This window comes from Trichomycterus rosablanca, chromosome 11 (genome assembly GCF_030014385.1).
Source record: "Trichomycterus rosablanca isolate fTriRos1 chromosome 11, fTriRos1.hap1, whole genome shotgun sequence".
Classification (NCBI taxonomy): domain Eukaryota; kingdom Metazoa; phylum Chordata; class Actinopteri; order Siluriformes; family Trichomycteridae; genus Trichomycterus; species Trichomycterus rosablanca.
In genome coordinates, this window is record NC_085998.1 from 35,972,002 (window position 1) to 35,994,375 (window position 22,374).

At 38.9% G+C, this 22,374-nt stretch overlaps 1 protein-coding gene across 2 annotated transcripts in view; it reads left to right on the top strand.

The window, feature by feature from the left end:
• LOC134323335 (voltage-dependent calcium channel subunit alpha-2/delta-1) overlaps positions 1-22,374 on the top strand; it is a 123,844-nt gene that overhangs the window by 38,928 nt on the left and 62,542 nt on the right. For both annotated transcript variants that reach the window (XM_063004832.1, XM_063004833.1), the window contains exons 4-7: positions 4,272-4,331; positions 5,011-5,046; positions 6,769-6,901; positions 20,569-20,700. In XM_063004832.1, coding sequence (XP_062860902.1) covers positions 4,272-4,331; positions 5,011-5,046; positions 6,769-6,901; positions 20,569-20,700 — 361 coding nt within the window. The remainder of the gene's footprint in view (positions 1-4,271; positions 4,332-5,010; positions 5,047-6,768; positions 6,902-20,568; positions 20,701-22,374) is intronic.

The window sequence follows — 22,374 nt, forward strand, 5'->3', positions numbered from 1 at the left end:
TGCATCAAAGGAAGTGTTTATGAACAGAAGAATTGTATCCCCATGGTTTAGCATGATGGTGGGTCAGTGACATTGGGATGTTTTTGTTCTGCTGCAAAAACGGGGTAACTTGACCCTATGGGAACTATGATCTGCCTTTTGCTCTACCAATAAACCCAAGTGATAATTGGACTTTCCAGCAAGACAATTGTAGTGGTCCCAACAACATGACCAAATCAACCATAGCTTGGATAAGAAATCAGGATCATTCTGGAATGTCCTGAAGTGGACTTCTCAGTCTCCAGATTTAAAATTTATCAAGAATTGTTGATAGGATTTAAAGATTAACAAAATTAACTGTTGCATGGAAAGAATGGGCGAAAATTCTGCAAGAGAGGGATTAAACAAAGCTAATACAAAGCTAGGGCTAAACATGGAATATAAGAGTGTTTTAATGACAATATATAGCATAGCCTCTAGCTCATGATTCAATATATAATTACTCAGTGTTTGTTTTTTTATTAGGATTTTAACGTCATGTTTTTCACACTTTGGTTACATTCATGACAGGAACGGTAGTTACTCATTACACAAGATTCATCAGTTCACAAGGTTATATCGAACACAGTCATGGACAATTTTTGTATCTCCAGTTCACCTCACTTGCACGTCTTTGGACTGTGGGAGGAAACTGGAGCTCCCGGAGGAAACCCAAGCCGACACGGGGAGAACATGCAAACTAGACACAGAAAGGACCCGGACCGCCCCACTTGGGGATCGAACCCAGGACCTTCTTGCTGTAAGGCGACAGTGCTACCCAATTCGCCACCGTGCCGCCCATAATTACTCAAATATATGAACATTGTCACAACTATTGACTGTTGTGAAAAATATCACACAGTGTTTATTTTTAGTGACTTAATTCAGGGCTAAAATGTATGACCTGACAATTAATTCTAGCAACACGGCTGCAAGTGATTTATAATTGGAATTTTTGAGGTGTAGAAATTAGGTGCAAAACCCCCTCCTGTAATAGCTCAGTCAGTAAATCAAGCCAGTAAATAAAACTGCATGTATAATGGGACCGACATCCAATATCTCGACCGTGTTCTTGTGCGGGCTTTATACGTTTTTGCACACATGCATCACTTTCACATTTTACATGCAAAGTTTTTCACACCCGATTGCAGCTGAATTGCACCAAAATGTGGTTTAAAAAACATAGAAATAAGACACATTTGCTCAATGTACTAACATTTCGAATTGTGTGTTAATGGATTAATATTTCAGACAGGGTTTCAATCCTAATTCTCATGGGCACCTGTTTCTGAGCTGTCGTGGCAACAACAAACTGCTGGTCAATAAAGTATTGATCTGTTCACTAATATCCTCCCAGCATAATCAGTTAACACTGGAAAATTACTTGTGATGGCATGTATGTATCTTCTACTATCACCTACCTACCAACTTCTTATTTTGTAAGCACATACACTGACAAGGCATAACATTATGACCACTGACTGGTGAAGTGAATAACACTGATTATCTCTTCATCACGGCACCTGTTAGTGGGGGGGGGGGGGATATATTAGGCAGCAAGTGAACATTTTATCCTCAAAGTTGATGTTAGAAGAAGGTAAAATGGGTGAGCTTAAGAATTTGAGCGAGTTTGACAGGGGCCAAATTGTGATGGCTAGATGACTGGGTCAGAGCATCTCCAAAACTGCAGCTCTTGTGGGGTGTTCCCTCACTGTCTGCAGTGGTCAGAATCTATTAAAAGTGATCCAAGGAAGGAAGAGTGGTAAACCGGCGACAGGGTCATGGGCGGCCAAGGCTCACTGATGCACGTGGGGAGCGAAGGCTGGCCCGTGTGGTCCGATCCAACAGACGAGCTACTGTAGCTCAAATTGCTCAAAGGTAGAAAGGATAGAAAGGTGTCAGAATACACAGAGCATCACAGTTGCAGGGCTGTTTTGGCAGCAAAAGGGGGACCAACACAATATTAGGATGGTGGTCATAATGTTATGCAGACAAAGTAAGTATTACCATTTTTGTTTAGCGCACTGTTTGCTTCCCAGTCAATCCTGGACCTTCATCTATTTAACAACCGTTAATACCCCTCTCTGTGTAATCCCAGAACTGGAGTATTGAGCCGTCTACATGAATAAAATGCACATCTCAGTGTTTTCATGTTTTTATGTGCTAATAAGGGAGTGCAGCGTATGTGTGTGTGTGTGTGTGGTTGTTAGACAGTGTAAAAATTAATGTGCAACAGTGAGTCTAAATGGATGATGCTGGGTATTTTTAGTTTCTCCCAGACTGTGCAGAGGAGGTGTAGAAAGTGCTGGAGATAAGCCCAGAACCCCCAGCTCCAAAGTGTGTGTGTAGATGAGATGTGACTATTTGCCTTAAGCTTTGTTTACACTGTGTGACATTTAGGTCGGTCACAATTATCATTTAATTGCCCTATAATAAATATTTCACCTTGTGATTTTCAGATTACTGCAAACCAGCAATTATTTTATCAGGTTCAGTATAAATTACTTTCATCTAGTTAAGGAAATTATTGTTTGCCATTAATATTGATAGTTAAGGGCTGTAAATTCTGCATTATTCATTAATCTATATGTTTTTAGGACACTAATACTTGGTGAATGTAACAAATATTTAGAGGCTGCGCTGCATCCGAGCAAAAACAACAAGACAGAAAAACAGCTTCTTTCCGGATGCAGTCAGACTGGTAAATTGCTCCACCCCCTCATGTACTGTCTATGCACCAGTTACCTTAAACACCTGTGAACTGGTGCTGCCCTTTTCTGCTGCTATACTTTGAATCGTGCACTTTAGATCCGCATAAAGCTGCTGTAGTTCCTGTGCAATACTTGAATGTAAACGTAAATATTTAAAATTCCTTAGTTATCTTAGTTATTTCTTCTAGTTTTTAAGTCTTAAGTTTTATTTTTACTAAACATAGTTTCTCTTGCTATTTATATGTTTATATTTTATTATGTTTACACACACCGAGACCTAAGTAACTGCATTTCGTTCTAATCATGTACATGGTTTTGAATGACAATAAAGCTGAGTCTGAGTCTGAGTCTGAGTCTGATATTCTAATTAATTCAACAAGACAATTACAGTAAAAGTTAACAAGTATTTAACCACTTAACTTTTGTTTTTAAAAACACAATTTTTCAGAAATACACCACACCTTACATGAAGCACTGTGGTGGGAACACATAATGGGGACGTTTCTCTTTAGCAAGAACTGGACAAGTGGCTTAAGGATAGGAAGGTGAATGTCCGTCAGTGGCCAAATCGGAGCCCTGACCTAAATCCAATAGCAAATCTGTGGATGGATTTAAAGAGAGCAGTGCATTTCCAGTCAGCACGTAATTGGATGGAACTTATCCAATTCTGCAATGGAGAAAAGGCAAATATTCCTCAATCTAGCCGTGCAGAGCTGGCAAAGACGTATCCAAACACACTGACGGCTGTAATTAAAATGAGGCTGTACGAAGTACTGAATTAGAGGACTGATCACTTTTCCTACCCTGTTATTTTTTTATGTTTTTTAATTAACTTTAGGAGACATGGTGAGGCAAAATGTGGAAATAAAGCTGGAAAAATATTTTTAAGTTTTAATTTCAGGGGGCGGCACGGTGGCTAAGTGGGTAGCAATGTCGCCTCACAGCAAGAAGGTCCTGGGTTCGATCCCCAGGTGGGGCGGTCCGGGTCCTTTTTGTGTGGAGTTTGCATGTTCTCCCCGTGCCTGCGTGGGTTTACTCCGGGTGCTCCGGTTTCCTCCCACAGTCCAAAGACATGCAAGTGAGGTGAATTGGAGATACAAAACTGTCCATGACTGTGTTCGATATAACCTTGTGACTTGATGAACCTTGTGTAATGAGTAACTACCGTTACTGTCATGAATGTAACCAAAGTGTAAAAACATGACGTTAAAATCCTAATAAATAAATAAATTTTAATTTCAGGCTGTAAGACAAAAAGGGTGTAAGGATTTTTTACAGGCGCGGTAGCTTTAACTGGAACCATTAATCAAACCATGTATTTGTCAATAATCAGTAAATTGGTTAACAATCCTAATTAAATCCATTTAAAATAAAAGGTTATACAGCAGACTGTGAATTGTAGCTTGTGTATCAGGAACTTGCCAATAATATGAGCTGTTTTACTTAGCAAAATGCTGCACAGTGACACTTTAGCTGTTTTACTATTAAAGTAATGTCCATAAGTACTCAGTAAAGCAGCTAATGACGATTTTTATTTTTCAGGCACTGGCAACTGCTGCAGAGAATTTCCAAATGGATCATCAATGGAAGGATGAGTATGCTGTAAGTAATTTATATTTTGCTGATTAAACCAATAAACCAATAAATAAACCAATAAATAAATAAATTAGATTAAAATATTGTGTATTAACTGGAAAAACACATTTGATCCACATACTTCAAATTAATGCACATGGTTTTGGAATGGGATTGTTTGTTTGTTTATTAGGATTTTAACATCATGTTTTACACTCTTTGAAAGGGTAGTTACTCATTACACAAGGTTATATCGAACAGTCATGGACAATTTAGTATCTCCAATTCACCTCACTTGGATGTCTTTGGACTGTGGGAGGAAACCCACGCAGACACAGGGAGAACATGCAAACTCCACACAGAAAGGACCCGATACCCGCCCCACCTGGGGATTGAACCCAGGACCTTCTTGCTCTGAGGCGACAGTGCTACTGTGCCGCCCATTTGGAATGGGATGTCCAGGTCCAGTGTCCACATACTTTTGGCCATAGGGATAGACAGACAGACAGATGTTAGTAATAAAATCTAAATGTTATTATTGTTTAATAGTAGGTCACTGAAATTATTGACACATTTGCTAAATAACTTGTTTTCTATGTTTACCTGATTCAGTTAAATTCAGTTAAATCAGTATCTTCAACTATTATTTTGAAAGTGCTTTTGTAATTCTTTACATTTACTAAAGATTTTTTACCTTTTTCTGCAGGACGATGACACAGTCTACTATAATGCCAAGGATAATGTAAGTATAACTTTTTGCTTCTTCACCACCTCCACCTTCTTTTTTTCTGAAGCTCTATCAGTTCTTGCAGTTGCAATGTATCTTATTAGCCGGATGATGTATGGATCTTGTAAAGTGACTGAAACACAGAGCAGATCCTCGGCTCTGACCCTCAGTCCAGAAGAATCATGTTCACTAAACCTCATATATCACACCTGACAATTAGCATAGTGAAGGAGAAGCTACATGGGGAGAGCTGATACGGAATTAGAGCTGCACCGAGCAGCCGCGATGATGCACAACCTGAGTGTGTAGTTAGGAGGTGTCAGGGCTATTCTGAGAACTTAATTACTGACCACGTGTCCTGTTTTTTTTTTCTTTCTTTCTTTGTGAAGACATCAGCTAACGATTGTTTGGCTTTAATGTTGGGAGACAAAGGTTTACACATTACTATAACAAAATAATCTTATTTACTGATTGATTCATTCACATGGCTGGTCGGTCAGTCTTTTAAATACATTAAATTTGCACAAAATAATCTATTTATCAGTGGCTTTTTAGTCCTTGTTATTAATGTTCCTGTTCATTGCCCTGTTTGTAGCAAATTGAGTATATGTAAACCCAGTTCCAAAGACGTTGAAGCAGCAGGTAAAATACACATTTAAACTTTCCACAAGTAAAGAGGCAACAGGTGATACTATAATGATAAGGTATAAAAGAAGCATTATTCTTTTACTATTCTTTAAGAGCAAAGTTGAGCAACACGAAACAGTAATTAATTTAGAGTCAAAAACCTTTGACAGTAAATACAGTTTAATACTGAAAGTACAAGTATAAGATAGGACTTTTTTTGTCAGGGGGTTAAATGTGTGATACTGGTTTGAGGGTGGTTTTAATATGGATAGTTTGGGTGGGGGTGACATTTCAGGCTTGATAGTGATGTCAGTGTCAAACTTCTCACTTAAACTCACTCAGTATTCAAATGATCATCATATAATGTCAGGAGGCCTGGTCCAACCCCATGACTATCAGTCATTTTACTCTTGCATGGGTGAATAGTAAATTTAAAATAATCCTAAAGGATTATTCCATCTTGCTCTTTAGTGCTTACCAAACTTGCCCATTAAGAGCCTGGTAGGGGAGGGGGTGTTAAAGCCAAATAATAATCAATAATGTGGAGACATGGCCATTATGAAATGTCTTTGATTTAAACACTGCTTATGATAAGTCTAGATAACTGTAAAATCTGGATAACTGTAATTTCCTGCTGTTTGGTTTAGCTTAGACCTCATTGGGACGGGAATAGAAGTTTAAAAAACATGTAACAGGAGAGTTTAGTGTAACAGGAGAGAAGAAAGGAGAAAAGATTTGAGAGTAGTATTGTATTATACGTAATTCTACTGACTAAACTTTATTGTTAAAATCTTATCAATGGGACTTGTGGTGACCTAATCAAGAGTTTTTTGTTTTTTTTATAAAAAATTACATATAATAATAATAATAATAATAATAATAATAATAATAAAAATAATAATAATAATAGTACAAAATCTCTTACACAAAAATAAATAAAATTTCAACACTTAAGAGCCAAAAAAGGATCTTAAGTGCTGAAATTTTATTTATTTTTCTGTAAGACAGATTTTTTACTATTATTATTATTATTATTTATGTAATTTTTTAGTCAGAAGTGTTTTTGAAGTGCTTGTTATCTGTATTTTATCTGAATTTTCTGGTCCACAGCTGGATGTCAATGATACAGAAGGCAGGAAAAACCGGATCAGACCAGAATTCAAAGAAGATCCATCTTTCAAAAACCGCCTCATCTCCTACAACCACACAGCTGTTCACATCCCTACAGACATATACGATGGCTGTAAGTAATACGATTCTGTTACCTATACGCTCTCAAGTTGTGGAGCTACTGTTGTGTCCAAATGTTTGGTAGTTTTGGTAAAATCACATCCAGGTGATGTATCATCAGAAGCGTATGCAATGTGCAGATAAAGGATGAAACATCCAGATTTTTATTTATTTATTTAATTAGGATTTTTAGGATTACTATTTACTTTTTAAGATTACTACTCACTTGAACTATATCCACCACACCTGCACTCATACCATGTATAATTCATATCGTGTACAATACCTGTACATCTCGAACTATTATTCCAATCTTATATATTTATAATCCTTATTTCCATTTCATAATTTTTGTACATCTGTACATATATAGTCTTTAATCAATACCTGTATATATTTAACAAATGGTGCTAGTTTATGTAAGTTAATGTGTATTGCAACTGTGAGGGACTATGCACCTGAGATTTTCACTCACCTTTCACATCTTTGTTTTTTTTTTATTTGCTAAATTGTGTAATAGCTTTGCTAGATAAGATGGGAACCTGGCGTGTTTGCACCAAAAATCTCCAGAACCTACAACAGACTTTATCACAGACTGGACTGAACAATGAAGAACTCACATTATTATTATTATTATTATTTTTTTTTTTTTTGCTATTTATAACTTTCAGTTCAATTTAATTTCGTGTTTGTATGATTTGTGTAAATCCTATTTATTTAAAGTATCCTTCAGGCCACCCAAGAAGGATAGGGGTCCCTGCTGAGTCTGGTTCCTCTCAAGGTTTCTTCCTGTATTTTAAAAGAGTTTTTCCTTGCCAATGTTGCCCTCAGCTTGCTCAATAGGGGTTTTTGGTCTGTTGGTCCTGGATTCTGTAAAGTTGCTTTGACACAATGTCCATTGTAAGAAGTGCTATATAAATAAAGTTGGAATTGTAAGTAATAATAAGTAATAATTAATTTCAGCGTGGAATTAACTTTATTATCTATAAATATTACTCTGAACTTACTTTTTTTAACAAGGTTGTCAGTAAATTTGCAGATAACTGTGTTACGAACCGGTCTAATTCAGGCCACAACATAACAAAAAGCTTTGCTTATTTACTTCAAGAGAGCAAGTAATCAGGTCACATCCCTTAACAATAAGGAATAAATGAAAACAACAGGGGGACAGGGGAGATGATAACAAACAAAACAAAGCTAAGCTTAAACTGAACACAGCAAGTTCAATTACTAACCTAACAAACTACTAAAGCAACCAGGAAAAACAAGACAAATGAAAATAACCCTCTGCCCAGTAACAGAACACACAGCCATAACATTAAAACCACCACCTTGTTTCTACACTCACTGCTTATGTTATCAGCTCCACTTACCATATAGAAGCACTTTGTAGTTCTACAATTACTGACTGTAGTCCATCTGTTTTTCTACATACCTTTTTAACCTGCTTTCACCCTGTTCTTCAGTGGTCAGGACTCTCCCACAGGACCACCACAGAGCAGGTATTATTTAGGTGGTGGATCATTCTCAGCACTGCAGTGACACTGACATGGTGGTGGTGTGTTAGTGTGTTCTGTGCTGGTATGAGTGGATCAGACACAGCAGCGCTGCTGGAGTTTTTAAATACCGTGTCCACTCACTGTCCACTCTATTTGACACTCCTACCTAGTTGGTCCACCTTGTAAAGTCAGAGACGATTGCTCATCTATTGCTGCTGTTTGAGTCGGTCATCTTCTAGACCTTCATCAGTGGTCACAGGACGCTGCCCACGGGGCGCTGTTGGCTGGATATATTTTTGGTTGGTGGACTATTCTCAGTCCAGCAGTGACAGTGAGGTGTTTAAAAACTCCATCAGCGCTGCTGTGTCTGATCTAGTCATACCAGCACAACACACACTAACACACCACCACCATGTCAGTGTCACTGCAGTGCTGAAAATGATCCACCACCCAAATAATACCTGCTCTGTAGTGGTCGTGGAAGAGTCCTGACCATTGAAGAACAGCATGAAAGGGGGATAACAAAGCTTGCAGAGAAACAGTGGAGCTGATAAAATGGACAGTGGGTGTAGAAACAAGGAGGGGGTTTTAATGTTATGGCTGATCGGTGTATACAAGAGTGTATATACTATTACAATAATATTGTTAATGAAGAAACTATATTGTTAGGGTGCAGATTATTGGAGCGTTGTTCTTGGTATAAAGATGGATCTCATTGGGTAGGTAGAAGCTCTATAGCTGACGTTCTATAGCTGGTCAGGGATCCTAAAACAAAACAGACAACCGAGATGTGTCCTTTTTATAGGCGACTCTCCCTGGTGGTAGCTTAGTGCATCTTCCATCTAACAGATCTGTAAAATAAATAAGAGGCCACACAACCAAAAGAATAAAATAACCCATGGGGTCATAACAAACTGTACCACAGCCTTTTGAATTTTGGAGCATGTCTTGTACTTTGGAACTATATATACACCTTCGATAATGCTGCTGACCCCATTTCCTCATCTCTGATTATACAGTACACCCATAAGTACTTTATGAGAGTTTATCTGAGCCTGCTGTAGTTGCATCTCGGTTCGAGTGGCCTCATTATGCTTTTATTTGAATTTAGAGGACATACCTTGTGTATTTGGAATCATGTGGTGTATGATTAGAATTTTGTCGTGCTGTTAGTTTTGCAGAGCTACAGAGGCACTGTTTCAGCTTGTTTTGCCTGCTGGGATAGCGTCTGGCAAAAGACTCTCCTTTGTACTGACCGCTGCACCTGTACACACACACACACAGAGTAGAATAATTTCAGCGAGTGTTTTCAGTTTTGTTTATAAACTACTGTACGGTTTGGATTGGTAAGGACGTTGTCTAGTAAAGAGGTTTCTCATGGCGTGCTGGTAGCAAAGGAGTAAAAAACATCTATTTCTTAGTATCTGTCTTACACACATCAGGCGACCTCACAGCAAGAAGGTCCTGGGTTCGATTCCCAGGTGGAGCAGTCCGGGTCCTTTCTGTGTGGGTTTCCTCTGGGAGCTCCGGTTTCCTCCCACAGTCCAAAGACGTGCAAGTGAGGTCAATTGTCCATGACTGTGTTTGACATTAAACTTGAACTGATGAATCTTGTGTAACGAGTAACTACCGTTCCTGTCATGAATGGAACCAAAAGTGTAAAGCATGACGTTAAAATCCTAATAAATAAATAAATTTTACACACATCAGCTTTAGATGAGCTTTATAGTAAATTAACACAACACAGTATCAAGTCTAAATCTATATTGCTAATTTCAGATAGACGTCTCCATTTATATGCTAGTTGGATGTCATTGGTGTTTTGCACTTGCCTGGAGCAGCTTTTAGTGTTTACTGTAATTATTTATTTTTAAAACATTGATCTCTGTAGACTGACATTATAAATTAATTAAATGCAGCATGTAAACAGCAATTTGTGTCTCATTTTACTTTATAAACCTTGACTTTAAAAACACGTTTATTATCTAGTTTTATCATATACAAATAATTGCCTTTTCTTCCCTGATTGTTCTGTTATTACATATTTGTCACACTGATTTCAGGTCAACACATTGTTACACAAAGTAAACTGCTCTAACCTTTCCAAGCGCTCAGTGACGATCAGGAAATCACAAAAGATCCCAGAAAGTAACCCCAACAAACTTTAACCTCAGTTAAGCTCAGTGTAAATAACTCCACAAGTAGGAAGGAGCAAACTGTTGGTGCTTACCAGACATAATGATGCCCACGTTTTCCCCCCTTTTTCATAGTAAGAACATTTAAAGAAGCATAAAATGGTAATCAGAATTTTGTTTTTAATTAATGTAAAAGTAATTAAAGCCTAGGTATAGTTGGGTTATCAGTCACACAGAGACTGAACCAAAATACAAATGCATGTTAACATTGGTTAAATGGATTTACTATTTCACGACTTTTTAGCCATTAGCCTGATTTAAAGAAGGTCTGCAATGAAGTTAGTTGACCATCTCCTTGGTCAGAAGTGGAAGTCTGCAGCAGTAGAGGTGAATTAGTGGAAACAGATTGGGGGGGGAGGTCTAGTAGAGATAAATTAAGGGATATTGGAGGAAAAATGCATAAACACAAAATACAAAATAATAATACAGTATAATAATGTCCATGATTTTGAAACTCCATTTTAATAATCATGGTTTTAAAATAGGACGTCAAATTATTATGGTCGAAGGTCCACACTCTTTTGGGCATATAGCTCAAATAAGAGCAATTTGTAAGACATAATTTAGTTTCCTTTGTGTAACATCAGGTTTTTTTTACTTAATGATCTGAAAACATAAATAAATAAAATACAATAAGAGAGGCAACTGACTTTTTCTTTGCACTGTGACTTAATCGATTTTAATCTAATCGCTGCTTGGTCGGGGTTGCAGTAGGTCTGTTTCCCACAGAAACACTGGTCATAAAGGTGCAAACACACCCTGTACAGGTGTCTGTGCTTCGGGCTTTGACCATCCCACCTATGCATAGTCAATCATGTCTGTGTAGGCACCCGGTTGGCTGATAACCTAGCACCTGGTAACCTAGCGTATTAGAGCGCAGCACCATCTAACCCTTATAACACTCATCATACTTGTTTTGCTGACATCCACTCAGACACATGGTAATATTTGTCAGTCATTGTGAGCTTGTTTTTATGTTTCTTCAGCATTACTCAGCCGTATCTTTTCAGCAGAGCTTCACACATTATTGCAGTGTCTGTTGAATTTATGAACCTGTCAGGCTGTGTTATTAATATCTCACAGAAAAGCCTGAATAAAGTCTACAAACGTTTATGATGTAAAGCTCCTGGCTACACTATGAGCGGAGCAGCCTGTAGATAAGATCAGAGCTAGCAAACAACAGTTGTTCTATGAGACAATGATGAAATAATGGAGTAAAATAATAACTACAGGCAGCTGCTATTAACTAAAGTGTATAAGTAATAAACAGATTAAACACTGGCACATTTCTGAATGGATTTTCCTGTCATCTTGTTTTGCTTTTTTTTTTTCTAATGCTCAGGTTCTGCATTATTCTTTATTGTTGATACTCAGCAGACATGTTTAGATATGTGTCAGGTTTATGTTCATTTCTTTTATTATCGTCTTTCACGATACCCTAATGCAACTTCTTTACTGCCTCAGAGGAGGGCCACATACCACATATCTTCTTTGACACATGTAGAGTTAATGACCACATCATTTCACCAGACAGGTGCACAAATTAATCAAAGCTTTGAAACAGAGTAGCACGCTACGCTCTCATTATTCGAAGTCAGACAGATACTTTAGACATGTCAATTATGTGTGTTGACTGCCCCACCAGGCTGGTGGTACCACAGAGACCCGGATTCTAGTAGGTTTTTACTTTCAAAAGATTAAAAAGTGTAATTGATAGGAATGGTGATGTTACACAATGGTAAACAGGCCTTGGTCCAAGCTGTAGACACTGAATTCTAGGTTTGTTTAATGGAATAAAGTCTTTTTTTTGTACTTGGCAGTGATATATTCTCCTGAAATGAGGTTTGTAGTTGGACAGGATTGTTTGGAGATGACTTAATCAGTGGCTCGAGTTTCTGCTGCTTTCTCCACATTAACGCAGTTCAGCTACCTCGGTGTGGTCGCACTCACACATACTAACAAAGCCAGGGCTGAGAACGAGGTGTGATATGAAGAATTCAGAGTGAAAATGTGCTAGAGTGGGAGGTGTGAGCGTGGCATTGTTGTTGGCTTTGCCCTGACCTTGGGTGAGAAAGATGCGTGTCCGGAATAAAACAACACTGTGCATGTTGCTCATTTGTATGAAATGGTTTGTAGCATGACGACCGTTCTCTCTTACTAATTGCTTATTGCACTTAAAACTGAAAGAAAACATTATCATCCTAAACCGAAGTCCAAAGTATGAAATAATGGTAGAAGCAACCAACTCCTGTTGGGCCCTTAACCCTCTCTGCTCCAGGGGTGCCATACAAATTTATTGTACTGTACATCTGTATACGTATATATGACAAATAAAGGCGTTCTTCTTCTTCTTAGAACAATATCTGTGACAACACAGCACAATTTTTTGCGGAGCTGTAGCTGATATCTGGCAACCCTGATCCTACCAACTGAAACCAAACAAAAGACAAGCTCAAAGTTTTTTTGGCTGTTTTAAAATGAGTTACAGTCCAATTTGATTCTTGAGCTGCTCAGATTTTCCCAACCTCTGTGTGTGTGTGTGTGTGTGTGTGTGTGAGGGGTCGATGTGTGTGTGCTTGGCTCGGGATGTTCTTAGATTGGAAGCACTATTTGCTCAAGCTCTGACTGACATTCATTAAACTCATTGAAGACAATAAACACACACCGGCAGACAGTGGTTCTAATCTAACAACGTTCTGAGCCAAGCACACACACATCTACCCCTCCACACACACACACACACACACACACACACACACATTTAGCCTGGGCCTGTGGCTCCTACAGGGAAGAAAATTGGATTTTCCAGGATAAAGTGGCACATCGTTTAGGGGCGAGTGTGTGGGCTAGCAATGCCACAGTCCAGAGAAGCGACAAAATCTTACTGTCATTAAAAAAGACAACAGTGAATGAAAGTGCCTTAGGAAATGACTTTTTCAGAAGGAGAACTGGGGGAAAAGGAGAATGAAATTTTGTGTGTGGAGAGCGAGTTTGAAAAAGCCTCGATATACAGTAAAAAGTCTTGCAGCACCTAACGAATATAATATAAATACATTTCATTTAATTCATTTAATTTAATAAATGTTAAACTCATCATCATCCACTTCATCTGATTTATTATTGTAATCATGATTAATATTATTATTATTACAGCTGAGGAACATACTGTATTAGCAGTATTATAATATGGTAAATGCCTTGGTTAAGTAACCAGTCCTGAAATATCCTGGAGTGGCCTCTTCAGTCTAGAGATTTAAATCCCTCAGAAAATCTTCGGTGGGATTTAAAGAAAGCCAGTGCTGCATTAAAGCCATTAAACCTCACTGAGCCGGGAGCTTTCACAGGAGAAAATTGGAAAATATTCCACAAGCAAGGTGTCACAAGCTTGTTAACACTTAGTGAACTTGATTATTTGAGGTTATTAAGGCAAGAAGATGCTCCAGCGAGACTGAGTGTGTGTGGGGGTGGGGGTTGATTATTAGTGCACACTGAGATTTAAGATTTAAGACTTAGTTGATCAAAGAGCCTTCATGCATCAATAAATATTCTTTCTCTGTTTCCTGGGACTTGTTGTTTGTTGTGTATTTTCATTCAGTGACATTCATTTTATAGTGAAGTGGGTTAAACATTTCCGCAACAGTATATACACTGATCAGCCATAACATTAAAACCACCTCCTTGTTTCTACACTCACTGTCCATTTTATCAGCTCCACTTACCATATGGAAGCACTTTGTAGTTCTACAATTACTGACTGTAGTCCATCTATTTCTCTGCATGCTTTGTTAGCCCCCTTTCATGCTGTTCTTCAATGGTCAGGACCCCCACAGGACCACCACAGAGCAGGTATTATTTAGGTGGTGGATCATTCTCAGCACTGCAGTGAAACTGACATGGTGGTGGTGTGTTTGGTGGTGTTGGGTGGTGCTGGAGTTTTTAAACACCACTGTCACTTCTGGACTGAGAATAAAATATCCAGCCAACAGCGCCCCGTGGGCAGCGTCCTGTGACCACTGTTGAAGGTCTAGAAGATGACCGACTCAAACAGCAGCAATAGATGAGCGATCGTCTCTGACTTTGCATCTACAAGGTGGACCAACTAAGGTAGGAGTGTCGAATAGAGTGGACAGTGAGTGGACACGGTATCAAAAAAATCCAGCAGCGCTGCTGTGTCTGATCCACTCATACCAGCACAACACACACTAACACACCACCACCATGTCAGTGTCACTGCAGTGCTGAGAATGATCCACCACCTAAATAATACCTGCTCTGTGGTGGTCCTGTGGGTGTCCTGACCATTGAAGAACAGGGTGAAATGGGGCTAACAAAGCATGCAGTCAGTAATTGTAGAACTACAAAGTGCTTCTATATGGTAAGTGGAGCTGATAACATGGACAGTGAGTGTAGAAACAAGGAGGTGGTTTTAATGTTATGGCTGATCAGTGTATATGTACAGTGTATCACAAAAGTGAGTACACCCCTCACATTTCTGCAGATATTTAAGTATATGTTTTCATGGGACAACACTGACAAAATGACACTTTGACACAATGAAAAGTAGTCTGTGTGCAGCTTATATAACAGTGTAAATTTATTCTTCCCTCAAAATAACTCAATATACAGCCATTAATGTCTAAACCACTGGCAACAAAAGTGAGTACACCCCTAAGAGACTACACCCCTAAATGTCCAAATTGAGCACTGCTTGTCATTTTCCCTCCAAAATGGCATGTGATTTGTTAGTGTTACTAGGTCTCAGGTGTGCATAGGGAGCAGCTGTGTTCAATTTAGTAGTACAGCTCTCACACTCTCTCATACTGGTCACTGAAAGTTCCAACATGGCACCTCATGGCAAAGAACTCTCTGAGGATCTTAAAAGACGAATTGTTGCGCTACATGAAGATGGCCAAGGCTACAAGAAGATTGCCAACACCCTGAAACTGAGCTGCAGCACAGTGGCCAAGATCATCCAGCGTTTTAAAAGAGCAGGGTCCACTCAGAAAAGACCTCGCGTTGGTCGTCCAAAGAAGCTGAGTGCACGTGCTCAGCGTCACATCCAACTGCTGTCTTTGAAAGATAGGCGCAGGAGTGCTGTCAGCATTGCTGCAGAGATTGAAAAGGTGGGGGGTCAGCCTGTCAGTGCTCAGACCATACGCCGCACACTACATCAAATTGGTCTGCATGGCTGTCACCCCAGAAGGAAGCCTCTTCTGAAGTCTCTACACAAGAAATCCCGCAAACAGTTTGCTGAAGACATGTCAACAAAGGACATGGATTACTGGAACCATGTCCTATGGTCTGATGAGACCAAGATTAATTTGTTTGGTTCAGATGGTCTCAAGCATGTGTGGCGGCAATCAGGTGAGGAGTACAAAGATAAGTGTGTCATGCCTACAGTCAAGCATGGTGGTGGGAATGCCATGGTCTGGGGCTGCATGAGTGCAGCAGGTGTTGGGGAGTTACATTTCATTGAGGGACACATGAACTCCAGTATGTACTGTGAAATACTGAAGCAGAGCATGATCCCCTCCCTCCGGAAACTGGGTCGCAGGGCAGTGTTCCAGCATGATAATGACCCCAAACACACCTCTAAGACGACCACTGCTTTATTGAAGAGGCTGAGGGTAAAGGTGATGGACTGGCCAAGCATGTCTCCAGACCTAAACCCAATAGAACATCTTTGGGGCATCCTCAAGCGACCAGCAGAGGAGCGCAAAGTCTCGAATATCCGCCAGCTCCGTGATGTCGTCATGGAGGAGTGGAAAAGCATTCCAGTGGCAACCTGTGAAGCTCTGGTAAACTCCATGCCCAGGAGAGTTAAGGCAGTTCTGGGAAATAATGGTGGCCACACAAAATATTGACACTTCAGGAACTTTCACTAAGGGGTGTACTCACTTTTGTTGCCGGTGGTTTAGACATTAATGGCTGTATATTGAGTTTTTTTGAGGGAAGAATAAATTTACACTGTTATATAAGCTGCACACAGACTACTTTTCATTGTGTCAAAGTGTCATTTTGTCAGTGTTGTCCCATGAAAAGATATACTTAAATATCTGCAGAAATGTGAGGGGTGTACTCACTTTTGTGATACACTGTATATATAGTCACTTAAAAATTTGTATTGATTTTGTCTTCAGAATATCTCTAATTAATTGAGGCTTATCTAAAAAAACAGAGTGCTGGATGTAATAGCTGTCAAAGGCGGCCCAATTAAAAATAACACTTCACAAGGGTGGTGGTTACTTATGCAATGTTGAAATAGTTCATAATGGTGGTGCAGTTGTAGCCTAGCGGTTAAAATACTAGACTAGTAATCCAAATGTCGCTGGTTCAACCCCCACCACTGCCAGGTTGTCACTGTTGGGCCCTTAAACAAGGCCCTTAACCCTCACTTGCTTATACTGTCACAGTACTGTAAGTTGCTTTGGATAAAAAGTGCCTGCTAAATGCTGTAAATGTAAATGCAGCTGGTAACATTTCATGTCCCAAAACATGCAGAAGATGGACTGGCTAGTCCAAATTGTCCAAGGTTGAGTGTTTAGTAAGCCTAGCGGTTAAAATACTGGACTAGTAATCAGAAGATCGTTGGTTCAAGCCCCACCACTGCCAGGTTGCTGCTGTTGGGCCCTTAAGCAAGGCCCTTAACCCTCAATTGCTCAGACTATATGCTGTAACTGTACTGTAAGCCGCTTTGGATAAAGGCGTCTGCTAAATGCTGAAAATGTAAAAGTAGTAAAGCTGTGCTTAGGATTGGGACGCTGCCCACCATGTATTTCTGCTCTGTATGTCTGTTTCTGGGTGGCGCCAGATCTATCTGGTGGATAATTGCTGAATTATTAGCTGAATTATCATTATTGTGATTATTTATCTGAAATACTATAAGTCACAGTGTTCTGTTAATATTTGCTTTGGAAAACAGCCGGGATTTTAAAGAGAGGGAATAAAAGCTCATTTCTAAAGTGATTTATTGAACAATTTCTCTCAGAAGGGCCATGATCTGGTTTCAGTAAAACTAAAAGCCAAGCTCATGCATACATCATAACAAACCCCCTTATATCTGTCACACCCTCGGCCAGCGTATCAAAATAAATTGTTATAGCTGGTACAACAGTGCATTTTGCATGCTTCATTAGACTTAATGTTGACAAATAGGACACTTTCCTTTTCCAATGAACATATTCTTCACCAGCTCTTTCAGCAGGGGTGTCACTGCACGACACTTATGCTGAGATAAGATTTGATAAGGTGATTGTAGGTTGCCATGGTTTCCTTAGTAAAGATGTAATAAAGTCCATCAGTGCTGGAGAGCCCTCTGTGGCTAATAAAGGTAGGAGTAGGGGAAAGACGGAGGTGTAAGTTACACGTCTTGATGGGTGTGAGTAGGGCAGTTCTCAATTTTATTCCCTCACTCATTCATTTACATGTTCATCTGCTTTTGGGTACAGCATTATGGCTGCGCATTCTTGATTTGCCTTTGAATTCATGCATATTGCAGTGAGCATCATGCACTAACTATAGACATCTCCAACTGACCTATTACTTGTCAATTATTAGCTAATCAATGTTGGCACCAATGCCAACCATGATTGTGAACTAAAGCGAGGTCCATAAAGCATGGCTTGATGAGATGTCTGTGTAAGAACATACAGTATTTTCCACCCATTTAAAACATTTCTTGCCCAACATCAATGCCTGACCACAGAAAAAATACTCTTTTTTTCTTGAAATTGAATGGGCACACATTTCCACAGACATACTCCAAAATCTTGTGCAAAGTACTGAATATTACACTCGGAGGGGGGAAGAATTCAACTGTATATTAATTAATATTAACTAGGGCTGTCGAAGTTAACGCGATAATAACGCATTAACGCATTCTCAATTTAACGCGATTAAAAAAAATAGTGCCGTTAACTCACTAATTACATTACGAGATTTTTTCACTTCTAAAACTAAAGCAATTCATTTTTCACCCACGGGAGACAGATTGAATTATTCTCACTGACCACGCTCACACGCACGTTTAATGTTATTTAGTTCCGTTTGACAAAAAAAAAAACCCTTAAAAATAGAGCTAACAGTGAAGATAACCGGTTACAAAAGCAGCGACGGCTGTTTGTGTTCAATACTCTGTTCACAGTGTCGATACAAGTGATTCAGGAATCGATTCATTGTAAGCGCAGCGTAAGTTTCTTTTCTCAGTCATCTCTCCGTGTTTACTGTTATAATGAATGATGCGGTTGTAAATAAACACCAAATACTACAGAACATTTTGTGTGACTCGCTTACCTTATAAAGCTCAGGCTTAATTATACTGGTTATTACCACAGAGCGGGAGTCGACTCAGAGTCGTTTACGATTTACCGAGGTGAACCACGAACGTGCTGATAGAATCGGCTCAGATGGGATCGGACTGTATTATCTTTTTAAAGTAAATATTTCAATCAGCAGAATCGCATCGCATGTATGATGTGCACAACGTTAATTACGTGCGTTTATTAATGAACGTTTACGTTAGCTTGTCAGAAGCTTTCTCAATGATGTCTGTGCGGTGTTTTTTTTTTTTTACAATTAGTGATGGCAACCCAAGCAACTGTTCCACTGCACTATTTTACACTAAAAACTAAACTATTCCATAATGCTCCAGATTGCATCATTCTAAATAGGTATCGGCGAGTACAAAAATACATGTACTTGTACTCGGTTGGGAAAAAATGGTATCGATGCATCCCTAGTGAAAACACACTCACTTTGTGTAGAAACGTCCATCAAACCATCGTCACAATACAACCACAGAAAAGTCTGTTACAATAACTGCGCATCTGACATTTATACGAAGTCAAGGGTCTCTGCTAGATAGTATTACTGCCTAGTATGTGAGTGAATAAAACTCCCTTACAGTTTTCTCTTGTCCCAGCAGTTTTTAACATAAGTACATTTAGCATAAAATATGTTCACCATTTTAATTGTAACATTTCACTTAAAAATCCTTGTTTTCTATAACATTTACACAGATTTTTTTTAATGCGATTAATCGCGATTAACTATGTAAAATTCTGAGATTAATCGCGATTAAAAATTTTAATCGTTTGACAGCCCTAATATTAACATATAAATTACACCCCATAAAATGGTGCAACCAACAAACATGGTCTGGTATCCTCTTACTTTTGACCATACATTCATTCATTCATTTATTTTTTTATCCACTTATCCAATTAGGGTCGCGTGGGGTGCTGGAGCCTATCCCAGCTTTTCAATGGACGCAAGGCACACTGTAACACCCTGGACGGGACGCCAGTCCATCGCAGGGCAGACACACATACACACACACCCATTCACTTATAGGGCAATTCAGTGTCTTCAATTAACCTGACTGCATGTTTTTGGACTGTGGGAGGAAACCGGAGCTCCCGGAGGAAACCCACGCAGACACGGGGAGAACATGCAAACTCCGCACAGAACGGATCCGGACCGCCCCGCCTGGGGATCGAACCCAGGACCTTCTTGCTGTGAGGCGACAGTGCTACCCACCGAGCCACCGTGCCGCCCCTCACCTGATTATTATACTATAAATACAACACAAAATGCAGCTTTTAAATGATCGTTCCTTTTATTGAAGATAAGGGATTATTCAATACCTCTATCCATATGAAAAAGTAATTGATAGATCCAGGTAAAGATGAACAGCATTTTTCTTTTAATGAATACAATTCTTATTAAAAGGCATTTTGTATTTACTTGGGCTATTTTTGTATAATATTAAAATTAGTATGATGGTATGAAACATACAAGTGTGACAAATATGCAAAATCAAAGTTAGCAAGGGGGCAAATACTTTCGCCACACTTTATAGTCTATGCAAGCAACAAGTCATGTGTATGACCCCAGGACTTATTTTGCGTTTTGGTTTATACCACTGTATCTGTATTTTTACCCAGCTTGTAGATCCTAAAAACCTTTTTTTTTTCACTTGTGTTCAGCCACCATCGTGTTAAATGAGCTGAACTGGACAGAAGCACTGGAGGATGTGTTCAAGAAGAACAAGGAAGAGGATCCTACGTTACTCTGGCAAGTGTTTGGCAGTGCTACAGGACTCGCCCGCTACTACCCCGGTACGTTTTTGTAATTATCCAGGACAGAATCCTGTTCACACATCGAGTTTATGAAGCCAATTTACACCTACACTTATTAGCAGTCTTATCAGGTGCGCTTACAGTGAACTGAGAATGAACTGAATAATTGAAAACACTTTCATTATCACGGGCATAAATATTGATGATTTTATGCTGAAGTTTCAGCATCATTAACAGAAAGTATATCTTTTATTTTTTGCAATAGTAATATTACTAATGTGTGCGTTTAAGAAAAGGTCTGAATCTATTGTGACAATCTTTTTACAACTGTGCTGGGTGTCACACGTCAATGTTACTGGACAAGTCTTTGTTTTTCAGACTGGCGCACTGGGGAAAATATTTAGCACTAACTACAGCTAAACCAGCACGACTGTCTCTTCATATCACACAAGAGAGAGTTTTTACCTCTAATACAGCTTCACTATCACCACCTTTTTGAAAGTGCATATGTTTCTAACCAAATAGAGCATCTGACATTATCATTTAATTGAACAAAATGTCTATCTAATGTTTATCTGCTCAGTGGAGAGTTGAGTAAAGCCTCCAGAGCCTTAATGATAGAGAAGTAATGAACCACTTAGATCATTTTTATTCATTTCAGGTCCATCATTACTGGCTGTTTTCTTTATAGTTTGTTTACACTGATCAACCATAACATTAAAACCACCTCCCTGTTTCTACACTCACTGCCAATTTTATCAGCTCCACTGTATCACTGTATTTGATTTTAACCGAAGGTACATCAATAGGGTTTTGTATTTTGTAAAATACACCTAATACACAAATTTGCATATTTGTACAACTTTTTTCTTAGTGATATTGATGCATAAGGCTTAATAAGACTAATAGGCAGAGCAAGAAAAAAGAGGAATATAAGACAGGGGGGGGGAAAGGCTTATTAAGGGACTAGACACATTGGCAAATGAGGCTTTCTGTTGTATACTCTCTACTGTGGTGGGAAAAAATAATTGCTTCTTTCTAATTGCCTCCTTTTTAAGTGTCTCTCCATATGTCATACTAATAAAAACTCACAGAATATATTTTAAAACATTTATATTCATTAATAGACCAAAAACAGCATACACATTATCAGACTGAAGTGAGTGAGTGTAATTTATATAGTAAATTTATGTTTTGGCTGGAATCAAGCCTGGATGTTTTAAATTTGTTTAATTGGCTCATGTTGAAGCTTACAAAGTCAAACCAAAATGAACAAAAGTGCTCATCGTTAAATATATATATATATTGGTCCTGTGTTTGGATTTGTGGTGTTGGAATACAAAATGTGATTTGCTTAACAGCACCAATTTAGTGCTGCTGCAACAAAAAAAAACAAAAACAAAAAAAAAGAACTACTGTTTAAATCAGGTATAACACATGCACCAAATCCGGCCCGCCACAGCATTTTATGTTGCCCGCGAGAGCTTAAAAGACGTATGATTGTCTTAAAATACACTGTAAAATCGTATATAAACTGCATCTCCCACAATGTATGCCGATTTTGTGACCCGCAAAGTGACCGCATCCCACCACTAGATGGCAGTGTTTCCACAGCAGCGTTTAACTGAGGCGGTTTTCCAACAAGTGATGTGGAGAAATATTTACAAATCATCCCAAAATGTACAAGAAGAGAAAATTGAAGCAGAAGGAGGA